Source organism: Heterocephalus glaber, unplaced genomic scaffold, assembly GCF_053883595.1.
Source record: "Heterocephalus glaber isolate CG9 unplaced genomic scaffold, H.glaber_assembly_v1.0 deba00001498, whole genome shotgun sequence".
Classification (NCBI taxonomy): Eukaryota; Metazoa; Chordata; class Mammalia; order Rodentia; family Bathyergidae; genus Heterocephalus; species Heterocephalus glaber.
This window is the reverse complement of record NW_028258321.1, coordinates 6,577,222-6,604,629: the sequence shown is the minus strand read 5'-3', so window position 1 is coordinate 6,604,629 and position 27,408 is coordinate 6,577,222. Positions and strand designations below refer to the sequence as shown.

Genomic DNA, 27,408 nt, shown 5'->3' with positions numbered 1-27,408 from the left:
GCCCATGTAGAACAGCCTCCCTTACACCGAAGCCAATGTTCCACTTCCCACTATGCTCTTCTGTCCCAGAAAGCGTTAAAGGACTCAGAGGCCACTTGCCTGCATCTCCACTTCAGCAGAGTCCCCTCTCGGCAGCGCCCCAGCCTCCAGTTTTGAGACACCTTTACGCGTTCCTTCACTGGGACACTGCTCAGCCTAGGCCCAAAAGAACAGAAGATCCAGTCACTACAACTCATTACTGACAAGAAAAGAATTCCAGGGCTTTCTGCATCAGGACTTGGGAACACCCGGAGCATAACCGGATAAGTCAAGGGTTAGGAGACCAAGCAGGTTAGCACTCCTCTCTCCATACACAGATAACCAAGAAAGCCCAGGAGAAAAGCCTGCCCTTTAAACCAGAAGGGTATGCACACTCTAACAGGAAACAGGTCACAAATCATTGGGGAACCTCTGAATGTCCACATGGGAAAAAATAAACCCTGACCCTACACCTAACACCAAACCGGAAAAGTAATTCAAAATAGATCACAAACCTGAACATAAAATCTAAAGCTAGAAAGCTATTAGAAGAAAAGAGATAAAAGCATCTCTCTGCCTAGGGGGTTAGGCAGTTTTCTCAGGACACAGAAAGCAATAACACAAAAGAAAAATCCAATAAATCAGACTTAATCAAAATTTAAAACTTATGCTCACTAAAAAGAATACACAAACCATAGTCTGGAAGAAAATAATCACAAAATATATATCTGGCAAAGGATGTGTATCCAGATGAGAAAATCCTCTGTGTATATATTTTTTTTAATTTTTAATTTTATTTTTTTGGTACTGGGGATTGAACTCGGGACCTTGCGCTTGCGAGGCAGGTGGCGGAACCAATGAGCTAAAACCCCGGCCATGTGTATACATTTTTTAAAGACCAAAATGGAACTTTCCCACTTTGGTTGTGGGAAAGCAAAATGGTACAGCTATTTTGGAGAAAAGTCTAGCAGTTTATTACAAATCTCAGCACACACCTACTCTGATCCAGTGATTACCCAAGTAGAATAAAACCATATGTCCACAAAAAAAACCTCCACAAGAATGTTCAAAAAAACTTCAGCCATAACAGCCAAAAGTTGTAAACAGCCCCAGCATCCATCAACAGAAGAAAGGATAAATACACTGTGATAAGTTCATACAGTGGAATATTACTCAGCAACAAAAAGGAAAGAAGTACCAACAACACAGTAATGCAGATGAATCACAAAAACAGCACACTGAATGAAAAAAAAGCTCACACAAAATTCATGTTGCATGACTTCATTCACATGAACTTGAAAGAAGGGTTAACCAACCTATGATGTAAAAATCAGAATACCAATTACTACCACAGTGGTGGGCCGGGGATTTAGCTCAGTGGTTTTGCCGCCTGCTGTGCAAGTGTAAGGACCCAAGTTCGATCCCCAGTACCAAAAAAAAAAAAGCTTATACCACAGTGGTAAGGGAACAGGGCAGGCACATGTAGAAGCTTTCTGGCTTTATGTTCAGCATCTACCTCTTGAAGAGTTTGGGATATATGGCACATATGCAATAGTTAAAAATGTATTACATGATCTACTTAAAGTGTGAGCATTTTGCCAGGTACAGTGGCACACACCTGTAATCCCAGCACTCTAGGAAGCTGAAGCAGGAGGACCACAAGTGTGAGCCCAGCCTGGACAACTTAGTGATCTAGCAAGACCCTGTCTCAAAAATAGATACATATTTTTTAAGGGATGGGGATATAGCTTGGGTACAATCCCCAGTACCCTAACCCCAAAAAGAGCATTTTGCTCAAATACAAGTTCACCATATATATTTTTTTCTTTTAAAACATAATATACTCTAATCAGCAATATGCAAGCATGTTGAAATATTTAGGGTTAAGGAATACTGGCTGGTATCTGTAACTTACTCTGAAATGTATGCTTAGCAAATCTAGCCAAATAATTCTAGAACATAGGCGGTAAGTATAAGAATATTCATTGCAAAATTCAATTTTCTCTTTGAATTTTTTGCTTAAAATGATGTTGGCCAGGGAGTATAAGCAGTATTTCTTGGGTGAGAAAGGCAACAGCCCCAAGAGTCAAGGGTGCAAACCAGCACGGGATGGCACCGTTTAGGGTTGGGTATGTAGGGAGAAGAGCTCAAAACTCTTTTGGGAGCACACCTTTGGATAGAACTTTGAAATCATGGGCAAGAATCTGAAAATTCCATTTCAGCCTGTCCATACCTCCCTTCTATCTCCTTGTCTTGCTCCACTGGACAACATAAGGTACACCATTTGAGACACAGAGTGATAACTGCAATGTCAGATTATAAGTTCACTGGCCAAGGAGAGACACATTTCTCTCAGTCTCTACTTACCCACTGACATTCACCTCCCTTTACTAAAAGCTGGGAATTCCTTCTTTCAAGATTCTAATGCATGAACAATTAGAAAGAATGGTTTTGATAGGCAGAAAGATATCTAGTCCATTTCTAGATACAGAGTTTTCTGCCTTCTGACCTTATTTTATTTATTTGGATTGAATATCTTTGGCTAATAATGTAATGAATGCACAGGGTAAAAAAAATACGGATACATAGTATGAAATGTTAACAGTACAAAGTGAGTCATTCTTCTAACCCCTAGTCAAGACTCCCTCCTCCTCTGTAGAGCATGCATATATATTACTGGTACGTGCATACATCTGCATGTGAATATCCACATATATATTCCTCACCGTCTCCCCTTTGCAGTACTAGGACTCGAGCCCAGGGCCTTCACACAGCTATAGCCTCAGCATTCAGGGGCTTTTTAACATCAGATTAAAATCTCCACAGGTTTTAATTTTTTAAAAAAGCAACTGTCTGATATTGTTAGACGAGATCGGGCGTGTTTAGGGTTGTATGGCCGCAGACTGTCTGATATTTTTAAACCTAGATTTAGAATCATTTTTGATTCAGTTTGACTGATTGGAGACAGAGTCTTGTTACATAGCCCAGGGTGGTCTTGAACACACAATCCTTTTGCCTCAGCCTCCTGAGTGCTGGGATCATAGATGTGCCAGCATGCCTTTCCTGTCTCTGACTTTGAAAAAAGAAAGCAAGAATTACTCAAACAGATATGAATTTAATATGTAATAAATATAATTTTATTTTATAATTTATTTCTGACTGTCAAAAGGACTGGAAAATTGGAAAAGAATACACATGCTTAGAAAGAACACTGGAAAGATAAATAGTAATAGTTTACTGTGGAAAGCCAACTTTGGGTGTCTATATTCTCCTTTGTGCTTTTATATATTTCTCAATTTTTCAATAATATATTTAGTAAAAGAGAAAAATTGTCCTTAAAATAACAGGGGTTAAGGAGTATAGCTCAGTGATAAACACGGGCTTAGCATATATCTGAGGCCTTGGGTTCAATTTCTAATATTGAAAAAAATAAGTAAAATAAAAGATAATGCCCTGTCATCAGTGCTCTGTCACCCACGTCTCACCAAAGCTGAGAACAGTTACAAGTGTTCACGCAATGAAATGCCGGGAGAAATGTCCCACAACACTACTCTAAAGACATACACCTTAAAGCAGTTATTAAAGTGCTATACTGCCTCACATCAATTAAGTGGTAAAACCCAACTTGCTCTGGTTTATAAAGAGTTTGGTTACTGCTGGTAGCGACCTATATAATCTTAAGGAAGGAATTCTAAGACAAAAGTCATTAAATGATAGCTTCTGATCTATCATCGCTACTTTGAGCACCATATCACAAAGAAACAATTCAAAAGAAAAAATTTTATATATATATATATATAAATAAATATAAATATATATATGGTTTTGTGGGTATTTTTTTTCCCTGAGACATGGTCTTGCTATGTAGCCCAGGCTGGGCTCTAACTCATAATCTTCCTGTCTCAGCCTCTTGAATCTAGGATTATAGGCATATGCCACTATGACTGGCCAAAAAAAGAAAAAGAAAAAGAAAAAGAAAAAAAAGTACTTTTGCAAAGACATTTTTAGCTGTAGCAGCTATATATTAGAGCTAAAATCTGGAAACAGCCCTAATACCTATCTATAGGGAAGAAAAGCATATTAATGTGATGGATATACTGCCAGTAGAAATGACAAATGTCAAGACTCCAAATCATATGGAAACAACTATACAAGTAAAGGTAATACAAGTAATGGTAATTTTTAAAAACAAAGTCAAATTTATAAAAGCAAAATGAGGATACACTGCTTCCACAAGTAACAAGTCAGGAAATGCCAGTAAATAGTACTTTGGGATGTGAGCAATTTAAAAAAATATGTATCACATAATTGTTGACAGTTACATCTACTTTAACTGAACAGATCAAACAGTTATAGAAAAGCACAGAAGGACTGGGCATGGTGGCACACACCTGTAATCCCTCAGGAGGCTGAGGCAGGAGGACAGCTGTGAGTTCAAGACCAACCTGGGCCACACAAATGAGTACAAGGTCAGCCTGAGCTACATAACAAGACCCTGTCTCAAAAAACAGAGGGCCAGGGATTTAGCTCAGCGGTTTCGGCACCTGCCTCACAAGCACAAGGTCTCAAGTTCGATCCCCAGTACCAAAAAAAAAAACAAAACAAAACCCCAAAACCAACAACAAAAAGAAAAGCACAGAATACAGATCAGGAAATTGCACTCTGTATCCTAGTTGTATGTCACACACCTCCAGGTTTCTAACTTCTCTAACTGTCCATTTCTTCACTTATGAAATCAGACTATATCTCACACAACTGTGGTGTTTCAGAGATGACATGCTAGCCAGGCGTGGTGCTATACACCTGTAATCCCAGGCACTAAGAAAACTGAGACAGGAGGATCATAAATTTGAGGCCAGCATGGGCAACTTAGCAAGACCTTGTCTCAGAATAAAAAAAAAAAAATGTAAAGGTGGAGGATGGAGCTCATTTGTAGAGTGTTTGCCTAGCATGTGAGAGGCCCTGGGGCCAATCCCCAGTGCTAGGAAAACAAAAACAAAAACAGGTACAGCATGTTATAAATCACTATAAAAAGTGAAAACTGGCTATCTATATGCAGAAGACTGAATCTAAACCCAGATATCTTACCATGTATTAAACCAAAATCAAAATGGATCTTGGGCCGGGGATTTGGCTCAGCGGTTTTGCCGCCTGCTGCGCAAGCGCAAGGACCCGAGGAGTTCAATCCCTGGTACCAAAAAAAAAAAAAAATGGATCTAACATCTCAATGCTAAAACAGAAATACTTAATCTTCTGGAAGATAAAATGGGTAAAACTCTTGAAGACATAGATTCAGGCAAGAACTTTCTAAATAGAACACTAATTGTATAAGAAATATCCTCACAAATCAACTTTAAAACCTTCTGCACAGCAAAGGAAACAACCAACGGAGTGAAGAAACAACCTACAGGATGGGAAAAAAATTTTGCCAGCTATTCCTCAGACAGGGCACTAATAGCAAGAATATATAAAGAACTCAGAAAGGTACCCTCCCCAAATAAAAGATCCAATTAAAAAATGGGCAACTGAAATGAACAGACAGTTCTCAGAAGTATAAATGGCCAATAGATATACAGGAAAATATTTAACATCTCTGGGAATTAGAGAAATGCATAGTTAGCGTTTTTTTGTTTTTTTGTTTTTTTTGGTACCGGGGATCGAACTTGGGACCTTGCGGTTTCGAGGCAGGCACCAGAACCACTGAGCTAAATCCCCAGCTAGAGAAATGCAAATTAAACAACACTGACACCAATGTGGTGGCACACACCTGTAATCCCAGCATTCAGGAGGCTGAGGCAGGCGGATCACAGTAAATTCAAGGCCAGCCTGGGCTACATAGTGAATTCAAAGCCAGCCTTAACTACAAAGAGAAACCTTGTCTCAAAAACAGAAACAAAATACAACACTAAGATTCTATCTTGCTCCAGAAAGAATGGCTGTCATCAGGAAATCAAATAATAAATGCTGATGAGTCCGTGGGGGGGGGAAGAACCTTTCTACCCTGTTGGTGGGAATGTAAATAGTACTACCACTATGGAGATCAGTTTGGAGAGTCCTCAAAAAACTAAAATTAGAGATTCCATTCAACCTAGATATTCTCCTTCTAGGTATCCTTCTGAAAGAGTTAAAGACATCATATTACATTGATACATGTATATCCATGTGTATAGCAGCATAATTCATAATAGCTAAATCCTGGAAACAGCCTGTGTGTCCATCAACAAGTGAATGGATTTTCTAAAATGTAGTATTTACACCCTGGAGTACTACTCTGTCATAAAGAAGGATAAACGCGAGTCATTTGTGGGAAAATGGATGCACTTCGAGACCGTAATGTTAAGTGAAATAAGTCAGACACTCAAGCTTAAATATTGCATGGTTTCTCTTGTATGAGAAACTCAAAGTAAAAAATAAAGAGCAATATAAAAGATAACAGGAAGTAGTGAGATAGATCTTTTGCAAATGGGAAAAGGGATCAAGGGATGAAGCAAGGGGAGGGGAGGTGTGAAAAGGAATGAAGATGTGTTATATACATGTGCCAGCTGCCCATGGGAATGTGATCATTATAACTACACATACGTACTATAAAAAATAAAAATTGAAAAAAATACATATGTAGTAGCTAATATCCATGAATGGTGTCATCACTAAGGCTAAGGCTAATCAATCTTTTTTTCTCATTACTTTAGTTATAACTTTTAGGGCCAGGGATTTAGCTCAGTGGTTCTGGCGCCTGCCTCACAACCACAAGGTCCCGAGTTCGATCCCTGGTACCAAAAAAAAAAAAGTCATAGTTATAACTTTTAGAAATTGTTCTTCTAGCATCAAATGTTTCACCTTTCAGGCTGAATGGTTAGGACTGGATATACATAGGACACAGGGTTTTTGTTTTGTTTCTACAGTGCTGAGGACGGAGCCGGGGCCTTGCATGGGCTAGGTAACTGCTCTACCACTGAGCCACATCTCCCACCCAGGACTGAGTATACGCAGATTAAAGCTAAACTTTTACCCAACTGTCCCATTTGGCGAATGTGGCCCTAACTTCACATTACTAGAACACAACCAGCAATACCAGATGGGAGAAAAACTGCAGACAAGAAGAGTTAACAGGGTGGGCCAAAAGAACTGGCCCACTACCCGGCTGCCTCTAACTGTAAGTCCCTCTCGGTATGAAGAGTGATCACACAGTTACACCTCTCCTCTTGAATTAGGGCTGGAGAAAGGGGCGACAGTAAAACTAAAACGGAATATTCTAGACCACAGCAGGAAGACAACAAAGGGGAAAGAATTGACATACTTCCTGGATGAAGGTAAGGACATCTCTCTTTCTTCCCTAGTCACGTAACTGCCATTTGGTGACACTTCAGTAAGGGTCAAAACACTCCCGAGGGCCTGATCGCAGCAGCAGGAAACTTTCAAAGTTGAACTTTAGAAGCTGCTACCACACAGCAGGTGCAAGTGCACTCTCCCAAGGTGAATACACTTAGCTGTGGTACCTCAAATCAAATTCTGACTTAAATTGTTTCATTTGGCTTTGACTTGAGAAAGTTACCACTTTGTTAAAAGCATCTTAACAATTCAACCTTTCCACCCCTTGTCCAATGGTCTTTGATGGCTATGTCCCCTAGCTCGTAGCCAAACTGTACGTATATTTTTATTGGCTTCAGCACATGAAAGAGCAGGAACTTTAAAAAACAATCCACTTCCTCTGAAAATATGAATCTCCCTCTGAGGACCCAGCACTGTCCAGCTAACGGTAGTCAGCAGAACCAGGCAGCAGAAGAAGCTGCCTGACAGGACAGTGGCCAGCACTCCTCGGAAGCCTACAGACAGCCCAGCCCGTGCAATGGCCTCTGGCCATCCACTTCCCCCACTCACTGATGTAAAATCGGGGTGCCCCCTCAAAACAAATGATCAGTGCCCTGCCAACAAATTCCCCGTGGCCGTCTAAGCATGGAGGAACCTCTAGCCTGCCGTGGGCCTGGCCCAGCTGCCCCTTTCCCAGCCCTCCTCCTCTCGCCTCAGGCTCTTTTCCACTTGGCTCCCTCGCTCTCAGCTTTCCGGCACTTAGTCACCACTGGAGTCTAACTGCATTCCGGGGCACACAGGCTTCTCTGAAACAAAAACAATACTACGCGCACCCACGGTAAACTATCTGGCCCCTTGGAACCTTGGCAAGTGACTCCAAGGGGACAGAAATCAATCTAGACAGTTACGTTAGGGTGCTCTTTCATCTCCCTCTCCTCATCACACCCAAAACCAAAAGCAAATAAATCAACCTGGTCTGAAGAGTGACGGCTAGGGCAAAGGGGGAGAAATAGGAGTGTATCTGAGAGGTCCACAGAATCTCACTGACCGGAGAACTCCAGAACACATCTCAGTGCCTCTCCCTGCCCATCCTGAAGCTCAGTCTCCCTTCATGTCATGGATGCTGCCTAACTATATGCCTGGCCACCTTCTGGCCTGCTACCGGGAAGGAGGTGTAGGTACAGCACCAGGCCCTGTGAGGGGAACTAGAGAGGAGGGGAACAGGGCCATGCAGAATGATGCCCAGGGCTTGGGATTTTAATTTAACACTGTCTCTTGATTTCTCTGGTCTTCCTTTCCAGAAAGCAAATTTAGCCCTTTACCTCATGTACTCACCAATTCTTCTCTGACACTACAAAGCTGGCTTTAGTGTGCAAGTTCTTAGGAGCCCAAGAGAAACTACTAACTCATTTATATGCGCATTAGCCTCAATAGACTCAGAGGTCTGTCATTAAGGTTCCAAAAAGAAAATCGATGAAAAATAATTCTATCATGTTACACTGCTAACCCTTACGCCAAGGAACTGGGAAGAGGGTGAAGGATGAGTACAGGGAACACGACAGCATGGTGACAGGCCCGTGCACAGGAGGGCACAGAGCTGAGAGCCTCGGCCTACCCTCCCCTGAATGGCCCCAAGTGCCAGCCCACTTTATCCATCAACCTCATGCTCCCTGTTCCCTATGTAACTGGACACCAGCTGAGCCTTGCTACATCATGCCTACACCATGCCTTCAGCACCAGCCTGCTCTGCCACTGAAAACGCTGGTTTCCCTCTTCTAAGGACTTCAAATTCAGCCATTCTTCAAGATTCAGTTAACACCGCTACTTCCTGGCTCCTCCAGACATTCTCCTGCATGTCATCTGAAGCTACCATAAACCTAGGCATCACTAGCTTTTCACAGCTATACATCTTCTTTGTCCAATTAGTCATAAATTTCACAAGATCAAGTCCTAAACCTCTGAGTGCTTCTAAAAGTGGCTCTCAGCATTCTGCAGACCACTGGTATACCAGAAGCCTTAACTGCATATGCCGTCAGACTTTAAACAATTTATAGAATTCATTTTCTAATTTATTCAATCAAGACTTTTATAGAGATTTCTGGGAGAGACAAAGACACAATGTAACCCATGACACAATTTGCTGCAAACAAGAGGAAGACTGCATATTCAAAAGAACATTATGAACTTTATCTCAAAGGACACAAGAGAGCAAGGCCAGGCCACTAAGCAGTTCTATTCAAACAGCAACATACCTAGGGAAGAACAAGAGCATAAAAAATCACAGGCTAAGTTTTCAATTTTCTGAAATACTTCTCTCCCCCAAATGAGGTCTCACTAAGGTACTAAATTGCTCACTGTAGGTTCAAACTTGGGATCCTCCTGCCTCAGCCCCCCAGAGTGCTGGGATCACAGGCATCTACTACTATGCCTAACCAAAACTTGTTTTAAAAAAAATGACTTTCACCTTAATCTTTTAATGTACTGTCAAAAATGCTAAGAAACACAAATAAAAATCACAGTCCTAAGACACAAGAAATAAGAAGCACAGTGCTAGCAGAATAGATATTTTGATAGATTCCACTTAATAACTGCTTAAGAAAGAACTCCTTAAGCTTAAGCAAGAGTTCTTAGAAGTAAGGTTCTTTGTTTGGCAAGTCACACTTCCAACAATACCTGTAGCTTCAAAGGCTCCTCCTAAAAATGTATACTATACCACATCTCTAAGAATTCAACCAAAGCCTCCAAATCATTGTGCTAGAGACTCAAGAGGAAAAAAATCTAGGCAGATAAGTATCCTAAGGCATGTATACATCAAAGCTGTCCAGAGCAGTTTTAGAAGCACTGCACATAACCCTGGTTATCGGTATTGTGAGTTTAGATTTAGTTGGACCATGCCCACACCTGTTTTCTCCTGCCATTGGCTTGGCTCTGTAATCTGCAAGGCATTTGACCAGTGTGTGTGTTCTGAAGACGTTAAGAGATATCAAAGCAGGGGAAAAAATTGTTATGGCCAGAACATTTGGGACAACACTGGCTGAAACAACATGGGCCTCTTAATTCCTTTAATTTACCAACAGGCATTGTGATCCCCAAGAGGGGGCTGTGGTACACAGCGTTTCCCACATTCACTGGATTACAGAATTGATTATTCAAGAATCATACAATAAACTTTCAGAAAGGTTGATCTAGCACTTTCTGAGAATAAACCACCTCAGGAAAGATGCCACTATTATGCTGTGAACAGGCCCCCTTCTGAGCCACGCATTAAGCACCAGCAGACTCAGAGGTAGACTTTGTTCTCTTACCTTCAAAATGACTTCTCCCTGGACTCCCCAGCTGAAAAGTGAGGAATAATTACACTGCTCTGCTTCCCAGGGTTGCTTTTTATTGCTTTTAATCCTGAAACTGAGTTTCATATTAATCACCAAAGCAGGTTCTAAACCCAGTGGCCAGATTTCGAAATCCCTGGTGCCCTGGCCTGGATGAAGAGAACATGAACCAGATGCCACCCAGCTAGTTTTCACACCCCAGTCCCAGGCCACTGAAGCCAGCCAAGAGGTGCAGAAGAGGCCCTCCCAGCCTCTACCTTTGGGATGGGGGTGCCCCTCTAAGCACACACTGCCCACGTCTGAGTCCTGATTCACCTTTTTTAATATGGACCTCTCTAAAGGAAAACTGAGAGAAACGCAGGTCAAGGCAGGGAAGAAAGAAAAAGCATTCAGAGACTATTGCCCTTTCCTTAGACAGGAACAAATTACAGTTGGTGAGCAGGGGAATATCATTCCTTTCAGTGGAACAGCTTTCCAGGAAAAGTATCTCAATGTATTTACTACAAAACAATTTAATTTCCCTGTCCCATCACCTGCCACCCCATCCCCCCCCAAAAAAAATCCCCACAGATTGTGGATTTCCTCTTATTTTTGGCAGAGTTACCAGAAGAAATATAATAGCCCCCTTGGACTGCTCCCAACAGCTGCTAGAATAAGAGGAAGAAGCTGGGGTATCCAAAGCTGCCTCTAAAAATGACCATTTCCCCTTCCAAACCACACAGCCAGCGAGCATTAAGACTTCTCTTTATTGGCCGGGAATTTAGCTCTGTGGTTTCACCGCCTGCTGCGCAAGCGCAAGGACCCAAGTTCTATCCCCAGTACCAAAAAAAAGAAAGACTTCTTTTTATCACCTTCTTAAAGGGGAGACCATAACAGCAAGTGTCCCAGTCCGAAATACTTGTCCCCACCCCATCTATTCTCAGTCTGACTCAAGCTGAAGCTTCTGTACAGTAAGTAATCGCTCTGTTTCTTCCCTGGCATGTACTTCTAGAATCAATTCTCAAATTCACAGGACTAGTAATTTTTCATTTGCTTCTTTGTTTTTTTAGGCAGGGTCATGCCATGGAGTTCTGACTGGCCTTGAACACACTATGTAGCCCAAGCTGGCCTTGAACTCACTGCAATTCTCCTGTCTCTGTCTCCTGAGTGCTGGGATCACAGACTTGTACCACCATACTCGGCTATTTGCTTATCTAATCCACCAATTTCCAAGTTAAGATTTCTTATCAAACTCCTGCTCTATGTAATTTCCTTGTCTCGGCCCACCTATCCCAACATCATCTACTTTTTATACACAAACTTCCTTTAGGTCGAGAAATATGAAAAAAATCTAGGAATAAATTCTTAGTGCCTCTTTGGTACCCTGCCCTTTATCCCTTCTCCAGTATCATCCTATACTAATACTGTACTCTTCAACTCTATCTAGAAAAGCCACCACCAGACCCACAGGGAGACCCAGCTCACCTTCAGCCCCTCAGTCAAGACCACCAACAAAGAAATTCATGAACGTCAACAGGGGGCAGGGGCAATATCTCTCTTTGCCAGAAAGAAAATGGACAGAACCCCCAGCATCATTCCCCAAAGGTGACGGCTGGGTTGAGTGAAGACCGTGAAAACTGTACAAAAGCCAGGGGAGAAAATACAATGCACAGAATGATTTGGAATCAGGAGCAGGAGAAGGCAGAGGGATGAACTGGCTGACCCCAAATGTCTTTTCCATCTCTAACTCCTATGATTCTTTGACCTCCAATTTTGTGCTGTGGACAAGGAATGGAAAGTCAACAGACGTGGCGATGTTTTGAAAGAGCCTGGCAGTCTGCTCTTGTCATTTAGCGGCCTTTCCATGTATTTTTTAAGGTGTCTCTAAGCCCTGTCTTCATTTCACAGTTGTCACCTTTCTCAGCAATTTGAGCTCATGTCAAATGCCAAAAAAGAAGGAGAAAAAGAAAGAATGTGCTGGCAATTAATTGTGGGCTAAAGCAGGGCAGGCACAGGGGCCCATTGGGTGGCCCAGACTTCAGGGAGGGCAGCGTGGACAGTGCGGAGAAAATGAAGAACTGACTCAGAGACGAGACGAGGCAGCTAACCCTCTAACAAGAGGTCAAGTCTTTCTCCAGATAGTCTCATGCTCAGTTTTAGATACAGCTCAAGCAGTCACATAATTCAGGGTTTGCACACACACTGGGAGGGGGCTGTCTTGCTATGTAGCTCAGGCTGTCCCAAAACTCACAATCTTCCTGCCTCAGCCTCCCAAGTGCTGATAGCACAGCTGTGCGCCACCAGCCCTGGCTCCCACACATACTCTTAATCAGCACAATCCTCTTGCTTCTGTTGATTACATCTGGAGTTCCATCTGAACCCTGTTCAACTTTCAATAAGACTTCGGAACAAAAGTATTTTCCTCAAAACAAAACAAAGCAAAACAAATCTTTGTATTCTAAACCTCTTCTGATGGTTGACACCTCTGAGAGATTTTTTTTTGAAGAATCAGTTTCTACAGATAGGATGTAGTAATGTTAATTTAATGAAAATTCAAAACCCAATTTTCTATTTTTCTCATCTTAATTTTCAAAGTTTTTAAGAAGCTGGCCTCAGAAAAGAGTATACCTGAATTTCTCGTCACATGCTTAGGAGTCAGGACCAGAGTAATCCAATGCCAGAATCAACCCAGAATTAAGGTTGTCACACCAAAGTTAGTCTTTTCTATGTCAAACTCTCAATAATTTGAAAAGGAATCTGTATACTTACTCAGGAACCTCACTGCCAACTGGATTTCAGCAGCTCAAGCACAACCTTTACCTAAGGTGAAGGTTCTAAAAACAAAAAAACTGCAGGTTTGGAGTAATGAGATATTCCACAGACACCACAGGAATTCCTAAAGACGCTGAGTCTCTGCCCTGTGAGTCAAGAACTTCAGCTCTGACCATTCAAATGGACAAGCAGCCCCTGCTCTCGAGAAGGCTCTCCATTCCCACAGGCTGCACTGAAGGTAGTGACCGCACTAGAACATTTCCTGTTTCCACAGGTGTATTATTTTGAGCATGTAAAATGAACCCTTTTATTAACTCATAGAGCCATTAAAAATAAGACCTTTCCAAAACGACCGAAGAGAATACATCCATGGATGGAAGCTTTCAATAAATTAGAGCAAGTAAGTGCCTCTCCTCCCTAGGTAATGCAAAAAGGGAAGCAGAAATCCTAAGCTACTTTGAGTTGCTGTTTTCTGAAAATCACAGTTTAGGCCTTAAATGTAACCAGTCAGCAATGTCCTCTCCATTCAGTTAGGAAAGGAAACTTCATGCTGAGGAGAAAAAAAAAAAGAGTTCTTAGGTGCAATCATTTTAAAATAAACACACAGCCTGCTTATCTGTGTCCATCTCCCCACTCTGGATGTTAGTCATCACTGAAATAGATACCCTGTCCCCAGCCTCAAAGAGCTCCCAGCCCTCAGGACCGTGGAAGAATGAGTGTGCATGCCAGGGCAAACACCTTCTCAGCCTCACTCCGGATACACCTACTGTTCATTCTAGGCAAATCTAATACAGGCAAAAGAAGGGAGCACCCAGGTGCTGCTCACAGTATGTGTAAAATGAAATTCCTGTTTGAAAATACTGTATGTAGCACTTAAGTAGGGAAGGCAGGGGTCAAGGAAGCCTTCTTTACACAGGAATAGCAAAAGCATTGTTTTAAATAGGTTTATATGCATAGATAATTTTTTTTGTTCTTATTCATTTTCAGTATGAGAATCTACAGAGAGTACACACACACACACACACACACACACACACACACACACACACCCCATCACACAGTGTGCCTCTGGCAGGCAGCCTGCATTATGCATCAGCAGAGCTGAATTCCAGTTTTGTTCCTGTACACTGATCTAAGTTAGCTTTTCTCCTTACTCTTTGGGGAAAACTTTAAAATATTGCTGTAGGAAACAATGCCTTGATTTGTATTATTTTATTCAAGTTATTTCTATTCCCTCCAGGCTTCATAAATCCTTCAAACTGATTTTTAATCAGATGACTGACTCAAACTATCTTTGTGTCCCTTTAAAAAAAAAAAACAACTCAGGGTACCTATTAGTGTTCACTGTTTGGACAAGAGGCCTAAAGGGAAGCAAATTATTTGTTTGTGGTTTTAAAGTGCCCCAAATGCCTCCAAGCACAAGTATAAGACCATTAACAAATCACAAAGAACCAAAGCAGTTCATCTTACTCAACAAAGCTATGATCAGTTAGGAAGAACATAACCGAGCGGGGCTTGCCCTGGGCCGGAAGGTCAGTAAACCTTAGCAGTTTGTGTTCCTGAGAATCAGAAAGCTCTTAAGCAGCAAGTGCAGGCCCTAAGCCCACAGGTCCTGCTGTCACGTTTGTGAAAACATTCAGGACAGGTGAAAGAAACTAAGCCGTGTGTGTGTGTGTGTGTGTGTGTGTGTGTGTTCCCCTCTACTGTCTTCAGGCAGCAGCCATCACCACTCTTGCCATATACAAACTGACTAGAGGAGAAGCCAAGCAAAACTTCTGCTTTATGACAATCTGTTGAGTGCCTACTGCTGAACACTGTGCCAGCTAGCACTCTACGCTTAGGCCTCATTTTACTACACAATGCTATTCTTTATATATGATAAAACTCACAGTCAGTGAGGTAATATGGCTTCTAACAAAATCAAGTTCTGTGCTGTGCTTATACAAATGTATCCTACTTATCCAGTCTGTAGTGAGTTACCCCAAAGCATGAAGAGCAGTTCCACACTATCCAAGCAGCCACATTCCTGGTATACTTTGGGCCCAGGCTCCGTGCCCTGGGAAAACTGGGGTGTGTGCCTTCTGTCTCCAGAGATGACACTACCTTTCTCAGTAGTGCAGACTCCGCAGCTGTCCTGAAGCAGACCACACTGGTAAACACTCTCCCCACCTGCTGTAACTTGTATAACTTCTCCTTCAACACAGAAAACCTAGCAGCGACCCTGCTCTTTATCAAGCGCTGCAGCAAAACAACTTCCCTGGAAGGCAGGTGATACCTCAAGCTAAAGCACAGGCAAAAAATCAAAACACAGATGGTCAGTAAAGCCGCAATACTGTTTGGCAGTGTCAAAGCACTTGACACTATAAACTCACTTTCACTTTGTTGTTATTATTCCCACTATCAGAATGTAGACTCATTCCCACTACCTTTCTTTCAGAACATCTGAAAGGGAAAGAAAATAATCACCATTCATTCAACCCCTGTAAGGACCAACAGAAAGCCAAACTTTGCCTTGGCTAGGCTGGGTTCCAGTCATTTTAGCCAACTTCTCTTATGAGTCAACTGATAATATTCTGGGAAAGCTTTACTCTGGTAAGAAAGGAAGAGGAAAAAAGACTCTTTTTGCAGGTAACAAGATTGCACACCCCCCTCCAAATCCTAAGGAATCATTATCAACAACAAAATCACACTAGACTAGAAAGAGTTAAGCAAAAGAATCAGATTCAAAATTTACAAAAGATTACACTAATCCTGTACATCAATCTTACTCTGCTGGAAAACAGAGATTGCATTTGTAATAAAAACAAAATGCACAAGATTAGAAACCACAAGAATATATTCAGCAACAGATACGTAAAAATTTTATATTGAAAACCACAAAAATCTCTGAAAAGGTAGACTTTTTGTGGGAAACTGAGTAGAAATGGACACACACAAATCCAACAAGTATACAGTAATCTAAGCCTAATACATATTAGTCTATCAAAAAGCAACAATTTTTAATGGTATGGAAATAGAAAATACATCAATAGAAAATGGACAACGTAGACATAGATCAAATATTCATACATAACATACTTATGTTTGTATATATGAATAATATATACATAAACTTAATAAATGGCAAAGTCAGTTTCCCAAGTCAAGAGGAATGAAAAGATCTACTTAACAGAAGATACGATAATAACTAAGCAACAATTGGGTGAAAAACAGTAAACTGAATTCACTTTTTGCACCTAACAAAAAAGGGTATTAAGGAGAGTATTAACTATTTTTAAAAACCAAGTTGTGCGAAGGAAGCAACAAGAAAAACAGTGAAAATAGAAGGAAAAAAATGGAAACAAAGATTTTGTACATAGGAGGAGGGGGCTTGAGGTAGGGACTGGGGTAAAATTTATAAAAAATTTTAAAAATAAAAATAAAAATAAAGTTGTAAGAAAAACAGTAGGAAATCTAAGAGATTCATCAGTCTGTACAGAATTATCAATTTTTCAGCTTTGGGGAAAAAAGAAAAAAAAAACAAGACTAGAAAATTCTAATAACGTATAAAACTTCTATGAGGGGCCAGGGATGTAGCTCAGTGGTGCCGCACCTGCCTGGCAAGCCCAAAGTCCTGAGTTCGATTTCTAGTACTGAGAAAAAAACACACACACAACTTCTATGGGATAAAAAGAGTAAAATAAGAAGCCGAGGATTTAGCTCAGTGGTTCCGCCGCCTGCTTCAAAAGCGCCAAGGACCCAAGTTCGATCCCTGATACCAAAAAAAAAAAAAAACCCAAAAAACAAACAAAAAAGAGTAAAATAAAAATAACTAGAAAAATATTAGCACCAAAGATGACAGACTAACATCTACAATCCACAAAGATTCCAAATGTGTAAGAAAAACATCCAGACCCTAATAATAAATGGGGAAAGAGTAGGAAGAGAGACTCTCACAGGTGAAACAAACACATGAGAAAATATTTATCCTGGTCAGTAGTAAAAGTGGTGGAAATTAACACAACTCTAACCTATCATATTATCTGCTAAAGTAGCAAAGATATTTAAAAAATTCTCACGAGATTGCTTCAATCATTCTTTGCTGGTATACTGTAACTTGATCCAACACCACTGCAAATCATAACGTTTGATCCAATAACACCTATCTTGAGATTTTTATCCTAAGGACTAATTCAAAAAGAAATGTATGGCATGCCGTGACTACTGGCTGAATGAAGCTGTTACTCGGAAAGGCATTAAATTATTCACTACGCGCCTATTGTTAGGAACAGTAAGACAGCAACTATGGGGGAATGCAACTGAAAATTTCGAAAAATGGAAATAGTTTCCTAGAGTTGATGGTATTATGGACTTTTGCTTTAAAAATGACTTTCACGTTATTGTACTGTATTCCGGTTGGGTGGGGTGGAAATCTGAAAGCTTTTACTCCCCCAACTCCATACACCCCACTTCGCTGGGACAGCGCGTGGTTCTGGAAAGTTCTCTTTGGCGGGTCTCAGCTCCTACCGCAAACAGGCCGAAAGGAAGGAAGACCGGGCCGAGGCCCGAGGCCGTGCTACCTGGCCTCTGCTCCAGCCCGCACCAAACCCTGCGCTACGCTGACGCGGCCGAACGCCGGCTCCTGGGATGGGGCCTAGCTCCCCACGTCTGATTTTATCTGAGGCCTGGGCCTCAGAGTTGCGAAGCCGCACTTTATTCCAGCGTGGGGGGAGGCTGGCTGGCTGGCGACTAGGGTACTCGGGGCCCTTCGGGCGGGCGCTTACAGGTCCTTGCCGAGCCGCGAGAAGCCGGCGTTGAGCGAGGCCCGCGCGATGCGGCGCCACGGCGGGTCGCAGCTGGTGACGCGCCACAGCGAACGGCACACCTGGGCCAAGCGGCCGAGCGCGCGCGCGTCCAGGTAGGAGCAGACGAGCAGCAGCAGCTCCTCGGGCAGGCGCCAGAGCGCGGGCCCCTCGGCCTCCTCGGCCGCCGTCATGGCCGCCTGGGAGCCGGCGACCGCGGCGAGCCCCGCCACCCCAGCGCCCCGCTCGGCGGGCTCGGCCTCGTCCTCCGCGCCCCCCGGCCTCGCCCCCGCCCCTTCCGGGCCGCGCCCCCTCCCGCCGCGCGCCCGGCCCCGCTTCCCCCGCTTCCCCTTCGTCTTCCCGGGCTGGCCCTCCCCCTGGCCCTCGCCGCCCTCGCCGCTCCCAGACGGCCCCGAGCGGCCTCGGCTGCCCATGACGACGCGGAGCCCGACCGAGGAGCCGCTGCCGCGGTGGAGGCGACACCGCCCCTCGCCTGGTCACATGGGACGCGGCAGGGCCGGCGCCGGCGGAAGCGCGCGCCGCCGTTCCCGGGCGTGGGTGAGGCCGCCAGAGCGGTGCGGGTGCGGAGCGTCGAGCGGAGCCCGCTCCTCCCGGTCGTCGCCCCTCGGCTCGGCGCACGCGGGGCCGGAACCGGGTCGACCCCGGAAGCGGACGGCACCCCTGCCCGCCTCGCGCCAAGACCCGAGCCTCGTCCGGCGCTGCGCTTGTGTGGCCATGGGCGACGGTCCGAGCCTATAACCCCAGAGCAGTCCTGGGTGGGGAAACGGCAGCGCGCCTTACGTACAAGGTGGCTCTCCCAAGTCCCACAGGATCCCTGTGCTTATCACCATGGCCTCCCCATGGCCCCAGGCTGAAGGGAGGGCTGCTGAGGTCTAGAGCCGTGCTGGCCCGCAGCTCGGCCCTGACCCATGTGGACCTGAGCCTTTGAAATGTGGCCAGACTGAAGAAGGCCCTAGGCATGGACCAATTCCAGATTTTGAAGGCTGAAGAAAAACAATGTGAAATATCTCACTGACTTTATTATAAAGTTACGTTTTTAGCTTCATTGGGTTAAATACAATGTATTTTAATATAACTAGTAGGAAATTTAATATAGTACATGCCACCTGTATTTGCGGCTCACCTTTTCCTGTTAGCTCTGGGCTACGCAGTACGAGTTGGAGGCAAGAAGATGCCTTTTTGTATCCTGTCTCCCAAATCCATATAGGGAGGATTGAGGTATTTTCTTCTGTATTTATATCTTAACACTTATTTTTAGGGAGTAGGAATGAATGAGAAATCAATTCTGAAAATGTTTCAACCCATAACTAAGGAAGAAAGCATCACGTAACAAGGTCAGACTAGAATCTGGCTTTGCCCAGAATTACTTTTTGATCTTAGCAAAACAACAACAAAAAATCCCACCTATCTTGGCCTTTTAGTGTTGAGTCTGTAGTGGAGATAATGCCTTTGCCTTACTCTTGAAGGATAAATGCAATGATCCCTGTAAAATGCTTTGAACTCTTCTAAGAAAATTCTCAATAATAGTTACAGGTCAAATCCTGTTACAAACACACACACACTCAAAAACTATAACAAAGGCTTTGTATAGAAAACCATTTCCAAACTCCATTCCGGGGATTGTTAAAAGCAGTATTTGGTACATTTCAATACAACTAAAGAATTTCTGCCATCTGTTGGAAATCGCTGTAAAGGAGTTTACTTACTTGCAGGCATCAGCTACTGTTAGATGATAGAGGTGAGAGCATCATCAGTTCAGCGTTGATCCATCTTGCTACATTCGTGTGTGTGAGCCACTCTGGAAGGAAAACAGGGATGAATATGGCATACAGTTCTTCCATTTTGTGCTCAAATTTGTGTAGACATGTTAGTAATTTCTTACTGTTTGACTTTTGTTTTTCTGGTAGTGGGGATGACCTAGGGCCTCTGCACTGAGATATATCCCTGGGCTTTTTTTCATTTTTCATTTTGAGACAGGATCTTGCTAAGACCCTAAGCTGTCCAGACTGGGCTTGAACTTGGGGTTCTCCTGCCTTAGCCTTCCACTATTTGAATTTTTTTTAACCTTTTCTTTGTACATACTAAAGTTGATTATACCTAGTTTTTGGTGGAGGACTTGAAGGCAGAAAAATTATTTAATTAACCCATTATAAATTATCAGCATTATGCCAAGGATTTAGCTCAGTGGTTCCACCACCTGCCTCACAAGCACAAGGTCCCAAGTTCCATCCCCAGTTCCAAAAAATAAAATAAAAATAAATTATCAGCATGAAAACCACTTTCAAACAAGTACAACTTACCCTGAATACCATGTTGGTTTCATTGATGGGGAAATTAAACCATCATTTAAGAACACCTGAGTGAAAGCAGTTGTGGTGCCACACGCGTGTGACCCCAGCACCAGGGAGGCCAAGGCAGGAGGGTTTCCAAAAGTTCAAGGCCTGCTTGAATGACAGCGAGACCCTGTCTCAAAAACTAAAACGAAACAACTATCTATCTATATATAGATAGTTGTTTTGTTTTGTTTATATATATAGTTGTAGTCTGGGTTTTGTAAGGGAAATAGATTTAATATAGGACACATAATTTATAGGATTATTTTATAACAGTCACCCAAAAATTCAATTGCAGAGAAGTGCAAGAGATCTAGCAGCACGTAAGAGCCAAAGAATCCAAAGAAATAAAATAAAAAATAAAATAAAGAGCCAAAGAATCCAGCCAATGGTCTGGATCCCATAGCAATCTCCCACATAAGTCTAGCTGAAGGACTAGAGTCCAAGGCAATGTCCTCCGTGAGTCCAGACAGTGCGCTAGAGCCCATGGCAGTGTCTCATGCTTGTTCATATCAAGGATCTGCCCCAGGAAGGCCCAAAGACCAGTGGTGGAAGCCAGAAAACCTGCGCTGGTGGGTTGAAGGATTTGTGCCACCAGGCTGAGGGAGCTGTACTGGACGCAGCAGGTGATGTTCAAGGTGAGGATCAGGGCTCCCTTAATGAGAACAGCAGCCATTCCCAGCGACAGCGAGGCCTCAAGCTCCTCCTCCTCCAAGAACAGCCAAGTTAACATCAGGAAAACCCTCCACAGCAAGCTTCTAGAAAACCAACAGCCAACAATCTTCCCCTCCAGTTCTCTTTTATGCTGTTGGCAACAATCCTCAGGTGGTTCTTCAATGCCCAACCACACTGATTCGGTTCAGCTGAGTGTTACCAGTTGACCATTAGTTAATCCATCACACACATATGGAGCATAGTGGCGCACACCTGTAATTCTAGCACTTGGAAGGCCGAGGCAGAAGGATAGCAGGTTTGTGCTTCACTGATTTCCAAAACAGCCATGTATTCACCATACAAGAAGAAACACAAAGTCAAAATGGAAAATTAGCAATTTTATTTTTTAATTTGGTGGTGGCACACGCCTGTAATCCCAGCACTCGGAGACTGAGGCAGAAGGATCCCTGCAAGTTCAAAGCCAGCCTGGGCTATATAGTGGGTTCAAGGCTGGCTTGAACCCTATAGCAGGACTCCGTCTAAAAAAATTGAAACTATGGTTTAACCTCAGCTCAGAGAAGCAGATATAATTGTTTATCAATCATTCTTTCCCTAGCCCCCAATCAAGAAAAGAAAAACAGAAAAGAAAGGGAAGAAAACTCAAATCTGGGATCCAAACAAAATTTTAAGAAACTCCATCACCAAAACACACACACACACACCTTTAAAATTCTTTTGAGACTGTATTAAAACTGGCTCAAAAGATGGATTTATAATGAAAATAAATGAATATTTTTATGGTGGATCTGAATATCATTTTGCTATCAAAGAAAATGAATATATGAATAGAAAAGAGGAAGGTAAGAGGAGTACAGTGGACTTCAGAACACCTCTAAGAAAAGCTATCAATTCCCCTGAAGTTCAAATCCAGGAATCATAATGAAATAATGAGGGGCATGACATTTATAGTGGACCCTTGAGTTATGACTGGCCTGACATATGAACAACTTAGATTACAATCAGAATATTAGTTTTAACTTGCAATGAAAGTCTTGAGTTACAACCCGAATGCCACCGTCTTGTGCTTCCAGATGGTCTCAAACACAGATTTAACCCTTAAAGAGTTCTGGAAGGAACATGACAGCATCCTCTCCTGTGTGGGGTTAACTGAGAAATCCTGGGCCAGGGTCTCTCTGAGGACACGGATCTGCCTGTGTACAGAGAGAGACTGTGACCACAAGGACCTGAGTTTGATCCCCCGTACCAAAAAAAAAAAAAAAATACACCTTCAGAGACTGTGAAGGCTGTGTAGAGGAACCTGAGCCTTCAGTTGACCAACTTGAGTTACAACCAGCCCTCAAGAGCAAATTGAGTTCGTAAGTCAAGGGTCTACTGTACGTTTGTTTTTTATGTTTTTGGTACCGGGGATCAAACTCGGGTCCTTGCACTTGCACAGCAGGTGGCAAAACCACTGAGCTAAATCCCTGGCTGTACGTTTACTTTTATAAAGCTTTTATTTTAATTTTTTTGTTTGTAATTAGTAAGTACACTGAAAATATTGAACTGCTTTTAAATTACAATACCAAAGACAGGGATTCATAATATATTAAAATTTAAGACTCTATGAATTTCATACGAGTATTTAGAAGTACTGATTAGTTTTGCTTTTTTTTTTAAACAGGCTCTCACTATGTAGTTCAGCCTGGCCTCAAACTTGTGACCCTTCTGCATCAGCCTTTTTGGTGTAAGGATTATAGGTGTGCACCATCACTCCTAGCTGGAAGCACTGATTACTTTTAAAGTTTTTGTTGTTGTTGTTGTTATGGAGGGGTTGGTTTTTTGAGACAAGGGCTGGCTGTGTAGTTCAGGCTGGCCTCAAACTCACAGCAATCCTCCTGCCTCTGCTTCCTGAGTGCTGCGATTACAGGCATGTGCCACCAAGCCTGGCTTTTTCTCTCTTTTTATTATGGTTTTTTTTTTTTGGTACCGGGGATCGAACTCGGGTCCTTGCGCTTGCGCAGCAGGCGGCGAAACCACTGAGCTAAATCCCCGGCCCTTCTCTCTTTTTAACAGTTTTTCGGTTGCCTAGGCTGCCCTGGAACTGCAACCCTAGAGGCTGGAATTAACAGATGTGCCCGGGGCATCTGGCTTTGTCTCAGCTACAGTTTTAGAGTTAATCATGTGGGCCCTCACCTTCCTGTGTTTTTCATAATCTCTTTGCAAAACTTTAAAGGAATTTGTAGGAACTAACATAGTTTGTCAAAGAACATTAACTAAGTGAAAGACACATTCATTTACAGTTCTGCGGTGCAGAAGAATTCTAGTACACACTCTGGCTTCAAGGTGGGAAGATCACTCCGCCCCCTTAGGTGAGGCCTGTGTGCAGTGGCTTCGGTGTCTTCCTTCCAAAGAGTAGGCCAGAAAAGGGGAGGAGCAGCTGACAGAGGAGGCTGACAAGCACTACTTCACCAGCCGGCCACGCTCAACACGACTGAGAAGTCCTGTTGACGCTGGTCCTTGGCATGGCGTGATAAAAATGACACTTTAACTCTGTGGTCTTCTTCCTCTGAACCATAATGTCAGTCTAATAATGAGAAAAACATCACACAAATTCCAGTTAAGGAATGTTCTACAAAAATACCTACCTAATCAGTCATTATAATAATCTGTTATTAAAAATAAAGTTTTTAAAAAATTCATTTTGGTCTTTTGTGACTCTACAAGTAAATTGGCAAAACTTGACTATCATGGCCATGAAAGCAATGTTTTTCATGAATTAGACAGAGTCATAGTATAATGAACCTTATCCTGTTACTCCAGATGCAAAAGAAACAACTAAAAATAAGTCATCGCCAACAAAATGTGAACCTCTATTTAAGATTTCTAGCCCTTTAGGGTTAGGGATACAGCTCAGCGCGCTAACATGTGTAAGGCCCAAGATTTGACTCTTAGCCCTGCAAAAAAAAAATATACATAAGTAAAGATTTCTAGTTATCTAAATTAGCAGCCAGGGGCCAGGGATTTAGCTCAGTGGTTTCAGCACCTGCCTCACAAGCTCAAGGTCCTGAGTTCAATCCCTGGTATCCAAAAAAAAAAGGACGTATACCCTACAGCAGTGATGCCGAAATCTTTTAGGGGCCAGGGAATTAGCTCAGTGGTTTTGCCCCCTGCTGCGCAAGCGCAAGGACCTGAGTTCGATCCCTGGTACCAAAAAAAAAAGAAAAATAGCCCTTTTTAAATTAGCAGCCAGGCCTGGTGGCACATGCCTGTAATCCCAGCACTTCGGAGGCTGAGGCAGAAGGATTACCAAGAGTTTGAGGCCAGCCTAGACTACATAGTGACTTCAGGGCCCGCCAGAACTACAAAGTGAGACCCTGTCTCAAAAAATAAATAGGACCTGGGATTTAGCTCAGTGGTTTCGCCGCCTGCTGTGCAAGTGCAAGGACCTGAGTTCGATCCCAGTACCAATAAATAAATAAATAAAATAATAAAAATAAATTACAGTAGTCCAGAAAGATTGACTTTCCAAAGGGTCTGGAAACACCACTCTGGGACGGGATGTAGCTCAGCGCCACTGCACCTGTCTTGCAAGTGCAAGGTCCTGAGTTCTATCCCAGGTACTGGAAAAAAACTGGCAGCACTTAAGTTCCAGGAAAAGTTTGCTCTTTAGGCATCTTTAGTTCTCCTAAAAGAAAGTGCTGGATTAAATACAGAATGCTTATTTCAGATTCTATAATTGTTATTGATGCTATGTAATAATACCTAACTTTAAATGAACTTTTTTCATTCAAGACCTTTGTTACACTGAATGAAACCATAGAATATCAATTATTTACCTTGTCATAGGTTTGAGGTTCTATTAAAAAAAATAAAAAATGAGAGCCAAGCATGGTAGCACAGCCTGCAACCCAGCACTCTGGGGGCCCAGGTGGGAAGATTGCAAGTTGGAGCCCAGCCTAGGGAACTGAGACACTTATGGAAACTGTGTCTCCAAATATAAAAAGGGCTGAGATGTAGCTCAATGCAAAGGCCTGGGTTCAGTCCCAGTACTGTACCAAGGGAGAGCTTTCCTGCAGCATCATTCGGTCACACTGTCTAAACAGAGGGTGGGCTGTGTTGTTAAATATAAAAACAAGTTTGGGTGTTGATCGAGTAAAAATAGATCTTAATTTTTAAACCAAGATTTACTGTTATCTTTTAAGAAACTCACTGATTCTAAAATATTAGTCTATGTAGTATGTCTTTTCCCCTTTCCTGTAGCAGCTGTTTCAAATAGATGGTTGAGAAAAGGCCCCTGTGTTAGGAATCAGCCATGGAAGAAAGCCAAGTCGGCTCTCGGTTCAATGGCTTGACCTGGAAACAGGCTTGAGCTCTTCTCTTGGCAGCATGAGCTCAGGTCACAGCCTGGTCCTCACACAGGACACAGCCACTCATCGAGCAGCTCTCCTGCCTCCAGTCAACCCAGCTGCGCTTTGCAAGTGACAGGCCTTCTGCTGGAAGATGCTCCCAGAAGAGTGGGCAGAACCTACTAACCTCCCCTTCCACAATAGAAGCACATAAATTAGGAGGGAAATGGAAAATTGAAAAGCTAAAACTAAAGTCCACCTGATAACAGAGTCAAACAGTGATAACATTGGTGTCAGTCCTGAAGAGATAGAGTTCAGAGAGTGGATTCTCACTTGGCCAGGGTGTGAGCCTCCACATGCCATACAGCTACCAAAAGGTGAGAAGAACTTTGGTCCTGAGGCTACTGTGTCCTGGCATGTGTGTCAGGACTCAGGAGATTTAATCTGTAATCTGTCCAGAGCTCTGTCCCAGCCATGTAATCCCAGCTACTCAGGAGGCTGAGGCAGGAGGATCATAAATTTTAGGCCAGCCTTGGCAATTTAGCAAGACCCTGTCTCAAACTAAAAAGGGCTGGGAGGTTGCTCAGAGACATAATGTTTACCTAGCTTGAACAAGACCCTGGACTCAATCCCCAGTACTGCAAACAAACAAACAAAAATTCCATTTTTTGGACTGCTGAACAAGAGAATAACCACAGGATCAGGCCCCACCGTTGGCCTAATTTTCGGGAAAAGCTGAGGTCAACCAGAAGACAGTGTGTTGAATCCAAGTTTAAGTGTCAGAGTTAAAGATGTGCAAAGCAATAATATTTAGTAATATTTTGTGGGGATAGAAAATTATAATTAATATCAGCTGTTAGAAGGAACTTGTCAATTCAGTGTTCTGTGTTCCACTACCCACATAGGAGAAATCAATGAACAAGGGAATTTTAAATGTTTAGGCAGTTATGACAGTCTAGGTGAGCTATATCATACAACTTCCATAATGCTGATTTTTAAATTAAAAAACGCAAAAACATCACTTTTTTGAAGTTTAAAAACTTCCAGAAAAATGTAAACTTTCAAGAGCCGGCCATGTTATATTTAGTCACTTACTCAAAAGTGTCCAAAGCAGAATCATAGAAACAACCTGAGACGAAACAAGCCAATGATGGGGTATGGAAGTGTTTGGAACCAAAGTCTCCCACACTGTAGAGATAAATCAATCGTATCCATGGCACAGAATAATAAGCAGCTGTTAAAAAGAATGAGGAAGATGAGAAATGCAGGAAAGTGTGTGTAATATAGTGTGAATAGGGAAAACCATCTGAGTTTTGACTTGAGTTCACCAAATATCTCTGGAAAATATACAAAAACCTGGTGCCAGTGTTTGCCTCTTGGAAGGGAAACTTTGTGGATGGAGGACAGTTTCGTTTCACAATGTTCCATTTTACATCTTTTGAACTTTCAGCTATTAACTATTTAAATGTGCTACATATCAAAAATAAGTTTTATCTCCAAAAGAGGGGATCCTAAAGAGTGAAATTGCATTTTTCAAGCATGTTTGGATAAATGGAGGAAGCCATGCTGAAAGGAATTGCCATCACTTTGCAATAAAGAGTTAGAGTGGAGCAGAGGTGTGGAGATTTGCAGTGGGTTGACTGGGGTGTTCAAGGCTCAAGAACTAAACTGAGAGAGGCCCGGGGATTTAGCTCCGTGGTGCCACCACCTGCCTTGCAAGCACAAGGACCCGAGTTTGATTCCTGGTACCAAAAACAAACAAACAAAAAAACTAAACTGGGAGAAAAATTATGAAGAGAGAAAGAAAATCATTTATAGAATAAAGCTTCAGAATGTTGTAACATATAATTTTCAAATGAAGTCCATT

At 42.6% G+C, this 27,408-nt stretch overlaps 1 protein-coding gene across 3 annotated transcripts in view; it reads right to left on the bottom strand.

Annotated features, from left to right (window-relative positions):
• Window positions 1-19,183, bottom strand: part of Fbxw4 (F-box and WD repeat domain containing 4) — a 76,155-nt gene extending 56,972 nt beyond the window's left edge. The window contains exons 1-2 of one of the 3 annotated variants that reach the window (XM_087185820.1): window positions 18,993-19,183; window positions 96-195 (exon numbers count right to left, since the gene is read on the bottom strand). In XM_087185820.1, the coding sequence (XP_087041946.1) occupies window positions 96-195; window positions 18,993-19,168 (276 nt within the window). In that variant the 5' untranslated portion in view covers window positions 19,169-19,183. Of the gene's footprint in view, window positions 1-95; window positions 196-18,169; window positions 18,633-18,992 lie in introns of those variants that run through there. The other 2 variants (XM_087185818.1, XM_087185819.1) reach the window with 2 other exon arrangements.
• Between the last annotated feature and the right edge of the window lie 8,225 nt (window positions 19,184-27,408).